At 49.8% G+C, this 6,987-nt stretch overlaps 1 protein-coding gene across 5 annotated transcripts in view; it reads right to left on the bottom strand.

Annotated features, from left to right (window-relative positions):
• Positions 1-668: 668 nt before the first annotated feature.
• Positions 669-6,987, bottom strand: part of PPP1R16B (protein phosphatase 1 regulatory subunit 16B) — a 99,194-nt gene continuing 92,875 nt past the window's right edge. For all 5 annotated transcript variants that reach the window (XM_023626559.2, XM_023626558.2, XM_070247578.1 and 2 more), the window contains exon 11: positions 669-5,455. In XM_023626559.2, coding sequence (XP_023482327.1) covers positions 4,946-5,455 — 510 coding nt within the window. In that variant the 3' untranslated portion in view covers positions 669-4,945. The remainder of the gene's footprint in view (positions 5,456-6,987) is intronic.

Below are 6,987 nucleotides of genomic sequence, written 5' to 3'. Positions count from 1 at the left end.
CATCCATGAGTCCAAGAGTGGACCCTTTTCATCTTCTTCCAAGACACCAACAGACTTCTGCATATGACAAAGACAAGGACTATCACGGTCTGGGGCTGTGCAACCACATAGCTTGTCTGCCCGAGATAAAAAGTGAGAATAACCAGGGTCTCACCTGCTCTATTGTCACAGTAATGTGAAGTAGTATATAGTATTTTACTTCCCCACTGTAAGCTATATGAGAAGGACTGGGGTGGGGTGGGGGGAAGAGGATGGGACAAGTTGGTGCGCTCCAAGAACAGAACAGAAAAGAGGGGCAGCCCTGTTACATGTAAATATGTCATCAGACAAACCTTTGAAAGTGTGAAAATATATACATACATATGAGCTGTTATAGGGCTCCATGTTAATTCCAAAGGGAACATTTAACAGAGTGAAGGTCATTCCCAACCACTCATCTTTTCTTGAATTCATCAGGTATCACCATCTCCCAGTCTAGAAAGACATCTGCTCCATGTCTGAGCTCTCAGAGCTCCCTCTGCTCCTGGGATCTCCTGGGAGAGCTCTCTATGGTAGAGGTAGGGACCAGGAGCCCTCCTCCACCCCTATCCCAACCATCACCTTTTTGTTAATTCAAATCAGCATCATTCAAGTGAGCTCACAGCAATGACCACAGCCACACTAACAGGTGTTATTAAAAGAAATTTAATAATCTTAATTAAAAACTCTTAACAGCGAATTCTGTCACAGGCCTTGGCAGCTGGAAGCAACTCCAGGGGCATGCCCCTTTGGGATGTGGTTGAGCCATGGTCTCAGACACAGGGTCCACCACGGCCGCGTGGTGAGGAGCTACCTGGAAGTTACTTCAATACAATATCAAAGATCCGCGAGGATTTTTTTTTTTAAAAAAGTTTTAAATATATTAGACTCTCTTGATTGCCATTTTTACACAAAGCTGCTGATACAGTATACAGAGTTGTAACTTTGTTTTCACATAAAATACATTTTTCTTAAGTGTTCTCTGTACATCAGTGGCTTCTGGTCTGGTGAATTATTGCGGAGGGCTGGGGGTCTGCAGACTTTTCCTGGGTGCGCAGAGCCAGACCCCGCACTGTGGCACTTGCAATGCCCATGGGAAGCAGGCCCTCTGGCCAACAACTGGCCAACAAGAGACTCCTGTCAAGGAGAGGGCTACAGCTCCTGGCAAAGGAGGTCACTTCTGTGGAGTCATCCACTGACCACATGACCCATTGCTCTTATATGCCCTGGGGGAGGGGTAGCTGTCCCCAGGCTACAATAGCAAGAGTTAAATACAGTCCTTCTGGGCATCTTGTAAGGAGCACCCTTCTGGAAAGTGCCCCAGTATCCTGCTCTGGGAAAGCAAGTGGGAGAGAGAGCTCAAGATCAAAAGGTATCTGACACCAATAACCAAATGGTCTCATGTTATTACAAAGCCAGCAAACTGGGGTGGGGTAGGACAGGGGACACACCCTTGTTAACTTTTCTAAGCCCATTGAAATTGATCAAACAGTGCAGAACAGTTTCACCAATGCCGCATATTTGATGGAGAATTACATCCTGAAGTCTTCATTACATTAGGTACAGGTCTGAGATTCATTCACCTTCCCTGAGCTACCGTCTGGAAACTCACTATCTAGTGATAGACACCAATTTTTAATTGTTTGGGGCATAGGGTGGGAACAAGGGCAGGGCTCATGGTGAGCCATGTGGCACATGCTTTGGAGGTAGCCTCCTTTAATCTGTCAGGAACTGCCCCCAGACCTGGGTCTAGTGGGAGCTGGGCAGCTGGTCGACCTTGCCAGCTTTCTCCCGGCTCCTTGATCCACACCTGCCAGGAAGAGAGGCGGACTCATGAGGAAAGGCTTCAATGTTAAAGGAGAAGCTCCTTTTCCTCCCATTATCCATGGGTGGGGCAGAAGGACTCCATAATAAATGAGCAAAAATGAGCCAGAGACAATGAGTTTAAGAAGCTGAGATGCATTTGGCAGCAAATTCCAGATTTCTTGTTCTTCTAGATGCTGACCTCAAACTGCTTTTATACAGTGTCCCAAAGATACTGGCCTGAGGCGGCTATCCCTAAAAGCCCCAGATGGACTTGGGATGCTGTCTGCCTGGAACCCAAGATCCGACAGGTGCATTTAGTGGCAAACATTATCCAGGGGTGGCCATGACAGTGGTTTCCCAGCTAGAAGGATTCATACTCTATGGATTTTAGGAGCTGAAAAGCAAAGGGATGTGAACCAGGAAGCAGTCACTGTCTCAGGTGAATTGAATGGGGCTGCTGATACCCCTGGTCCTCAAGGGATGAAAACTGTAAAGAGCGGTCTCCTCACTCTGTCTTGTTCGTCCTTTATCCCCAAACCTAACATAGTGCCTGGTGTGTTGCAACTGCTCCACAAACTGCATGAGTGAATAAATGAATGACCCTGGCCCCAACTTGTCCCTCATCACCCAAGAGACCCACAGGGAAACTTCCCCAGGTACTTGAAGCTCTAACAGGGAATGGTTTATCCCCGACTGAAAACACGAGCTAATGCCCAAGAGTCTGCAGTTGGCTCCTGCCAGGGAATCAGGCGGGATTCCCAGTCCTCTGGGTGGGAGAGGAATGGCCCAGGAGGCAGGAAGCAAGGGGGAAGCAGGGAATCCAGAGGGCTCAGAGTGGGCAATAAGTGCCTTCAGTCTCTGGCCCCTGAGCAAACAGATCTGAAAACCTGCACAGCTCTCTCCTAGGAGTGTGTGGCTTTCCTCGGCACTCCCCAGCTTGCAACTTAAGTTGGCTTAAGAAGAATTGCAGTGTCAGTCTGATCTGAACACTGTTTTAAAGCCAAAGGTATATATGTTTTGTTTCATCCCTGTCCTGCTCCAGCCATAGGCTGAGATGATGCAGAGGCTGCCCCCAGACCCCAGGGATGTGGGAGGCATGACGCCCACCTGCCTGCAGTCTCCTGACCTGCCCCTCCACCCTAGACTGGATCTGTTCGGGCGTTGGGGTGGGAGTGGCCTGGTGCTGTGACTCTCCCTGCATCCAGGAGCCACCAGGGGCGCAATGACTCCCCTGAGTCCCTGCTCTCCAGCCCAACTGCCCTGCCCCTGGTAAAGCATCAGCCAGGTCCCTTGGGATCCAGCTCCCCCTCTGGGCTAGGGGAGCCATGGGGGCCACAGTGGGGGACTGGGACTGACAAACAGCAGCCCCATTACTAGGGTGGCGGCACAAGGAGGCTCCTCCAGCCCCAGCCCCCTGGCCCAAGTGCCCCTCGGAGAGAATTTCTCAAAGGCTCAGAAAGAAGAGGGTTAAAGGGAACCCAGATTTGTCTCCCAAATCCCAGAATCTGGACCTAAGGGGCCCCTTCAGAGCTCTAAGGAGGTAGTTTTAGGACCAGTGAAAGGCGCACAGGGCAGGGAACAAACCTGCAGCTTGTGAATTACACCAACAGGTTTTGGATGAGCCTTTGGACAGCACCCAACTCATGGGCAACAATTTCAAAGGGGCTCATGAGAGAATGCAGTGGAGAGGGGACAAGCAGCCTGCCCCTCATGGTCCTCCCTCTCCAGCATCAGGGAGACAGGGGCTATGAAACTGTAGAGCTGGAGTGAGACCCAACTCCAGCCCCACCACTGCATGGATTCACTCTCCTGAATGCAGCACAGAGAGTTGGCCACGGGCACATTGGGTTTGCAGCCTTGTGACGTCACCACTCCGGGAGCAGGCTGGGAGCCCCTGGGCCAGGCGGAAACTCACAAGGGCCAACTGGAAAACTTGTGGCACTGAGCACTCTAGAAAAGGCAAGCCAGGCCGGGGTCCTGAGCATTCACTCTGGGAGGGGTGTGGGCCCCAGCAGCCCCTCACTGCTCATTCTGATGGCTCAGTCTGAGGGGGCTGGCTGAGTTCGGCTGGAGCAAAACCTGAAGCCATCTGAATATTTACAAAGATCAGCCAGGATGCTGCGCTCTGTCGCGGTTAACAGAGATGTTTGCAGAAATTAACAACACGAACTCATCCCTCACCTGGGAAAAGCCCTTCAACTGAAGCACCTCATTTAGCTTCACTTTTCCAACCCCAGTTGGTAAAACCTAGCACTTGTGATGCCATCCATGAAAGAAAGCAAATTCGGTTACCTCTTGCCTAGTTTTACAGCCTAAAATAATTCTTTTACCAAATGCACTTTGGGAAACACTAACTTTGCTCCCCCTCCCCCTCCACTTGTTGATATTTTCACCCAAGAGCAAAATGTGATTTGGAATGGAATAGCCTGGTCTTCGACCTCAGCCCCTGGGTAGTCACACAGCTGGCCCCTCACCTGGGCAAGGCTGTGGGGAGCAGGCCTGTATCCATCTCATCGACCCCATGGATACATGGCTCCCTGTGAACACAGAGAGGACACCTTGCTCCTTCCAGATGTGGATGGTGGCCCAGACCCTGGTATGACTCTGGGCAGGTCTCAGCTGAGCAGGCCCCTCCCTTGCTAAAGCCATGTTGGCAGTGGTGATGAAACTCTGAAACGTAACTTCAATCCTCTTGGGCATAGCCCACAAATTCTCAGTCCCACCTGCTTCCCATGAGCCCAGCTGTGTCATTCCTACACATGTTGATTGAGCATGTGTGTGAGTGTGTGTTGACATGTGACAAGCAAGTACTGGTCCAGAGAAGCCTTTACCAATGACAGAACTGGAAATGCAGCCCGCCCTCCCAAAATCTGACAGCAGGGTGGGTCAGGAAGCCACGATGGGCCTTGTTTCTGATGGCAGACAATGCAGCAGGAAGCAGAACCGTGAGAAGTGGTGATGCTATGAGCAGCTGGGTGAGAGGTGGGGTCGGGGTTCCTCTGGAAAGCCGAGCCCACCTGCCCCCCAGCTGCCCTCTGATGCCTCCCCAGCCAGAGCTGCTGGGCTGGACTGGATTCCAGGGACCCCACCCCAAAGCATTTCTCTCCTTGTCACACAGAGACTAGGAGATGCGGCAGCAGCCATGGACCTTCTCCTCCATCTCTTCTATGGGGGCCTTGAACTTCAAGAGCGGGGGATCTCCGCTGGTGACCGTGTAATACACCGAGGTCCCATTGCTGCTGTACGGTGAAGTTCTGCCTCCGATCAAGGGGGCCTTGCCTTCATTGCTGCTCTCGCCCACCCTGGCCATGCTGCTGCCCAGGTGGGTACTCAGGAAGGGGTGGCTAAGCAGCTTGGCTGCAGCCCGCTGCCGCTTCAGCTCCAGAAGCGTCTGGGGGCTCTGTTCCTTGTAGCCACTCCAGGGCGGGGGGGCATCGGCCACGCCAGGGCTGCCATAGGCCATGTTGTAATCTGGCACCTCATGCACTTTCCAGACGTCTCCGTTGGACAGTGCATACTGGTAGGTGCTGACCGGAGCCCGGAGGCCATTCTCAACAGGCATGTCCATTTCACTTCGTGGGATCTTGGTAGAAAACTCAGAGAGCAGTACGGGCTTCTCCAACCTGGGATTCTAAGAGTGAGAAGGACAACATTACCAGCTGGCTGGAGGATCTGAACCCACTCCCCACTTGTACCTCTGCTGAGGGCATTATTGTTTGGACCTGTCCTCATCTGTTTTCCCTACCTGGGTAATAGGACCTCCATTTTCCTTTGGGGAAATCACCAATCTATGTGTTTTGGTAGAGCTGACCAACTCCCATCTTGCTCCAAGGGCTGGACCATGACCCCAGGCCTGGCTGGTCAACATCCTCGCTATAGGAATTAGGAATTGGTTTAGGGATGGGTTCTTGACCGAAATTGGTTCAATGAAAGTCAACCCTGGAACTTTTGCTACAATGATTGGGAAAGAGAAGTTCTGTCTCTGCAGGAACTGTGGGTAGTAAGAATGAAGTAAGCTGGGGACCAGGGAGACACCATGTCAAAGGGTCTGCTTTACGGTGAAGGCGGCTTGAAGGAAGACTGAAAGACAGAGGGAGCGTCCCGATGATGTGCTTTGAGCCCCTGGATCCAGCTGGTCCCAGACGTTTTAGTTACATGAACCAATAAATTCCTTTTTTGTGAAAGCCAATTTTAGTTGGGTTTTTGGTCACTTGTAATCCTTCCTCTGTATTCCCAGCATATGTCCACTCCAAATGGCAGAGAGTCTTACCCAGAGATCCTTTATACCCATAATCCCTGGATAACAAGACCCTTAAAAGTAGCTGCTACCTAGAAACTATAAACTAAAAGGTAGATACGTCCGACAATAACAAAAATGTAAAGCATAGCAAAAATCACCATAAACAAAGTCAAAAGATGCATGAAGAGACTGGAAAAATATTTGCAACATATATGACAGAAAAGGGACCAATTTCCTAAATATATAAAGAGTTCTTAAAAGTCCATTTAAAAAAGCCCAACCACCCAACAGAAAAAAAAGGCAAAACACATTAATATGCAGCTCACAGAAAAATATATATAGATATATATACCACATATAAACGTAGGAAAAATATTCAACCTCCCTAATATTAATGTTATAAAAACTAAAACAACCAAGTAGCATGACCAATATTTTAAAAGTGTGTGATTACTCACTGTTGGTAAGGGTGTGGAGAAATGGGTAGGCATAAACTGCCACAACCTCTTCGGAGGACAGTATCACATCATCAGAAAAAAATTTTTTTTTAAGAAAGAATGTACACCTTGCCCCAGCAAGCTCAGGGGATATGCTCCCTAAGGGGAGCAAAGCCTGAAAGTCATCGTTAGGCAGGTGGGGAAATTATGGCAAGTACTTGTTCTGGAATGTTCTGCAGCTGGTAAGAAGAATGAAGACAATCTTTATGTGCTGACTCGTGATTCCAAGAATCTCTATTTCTGGGAAAGAGCTCCAAGAAATACAAAATTAGGTTAAAATATGGTAAGGTGGGGGGCACTTGCCATAGCAAGCTTCCGTTTGTTTGTTTCTTCTTTTTCTTTAATGGCTCCTTCTGAACTATACAGGCAGACTGAGGCCACATGGTTGGGGGTGGGAGGGAAGGACAGATCCTTGATGGTCTAAGT

Source organism: Equus caballus, chromosome 22 (genome assembly GCF_041296265.1).
Source record: "Equus caballus isolate H_3958 breed thoroughbred chromosome 22, TB-T2T, whole genome shotgun sequence".
NCBI lineage: Eukaryota > Metazoa > Chordata > Mammalia > Perissodactyla > Equidae > Equus > Equus caballus.
The sequence above is the reverse complement of the archived record's forward strand: the minus strand, read 5'-3'. Positions and strand labels throughout refer to the sequence as shown.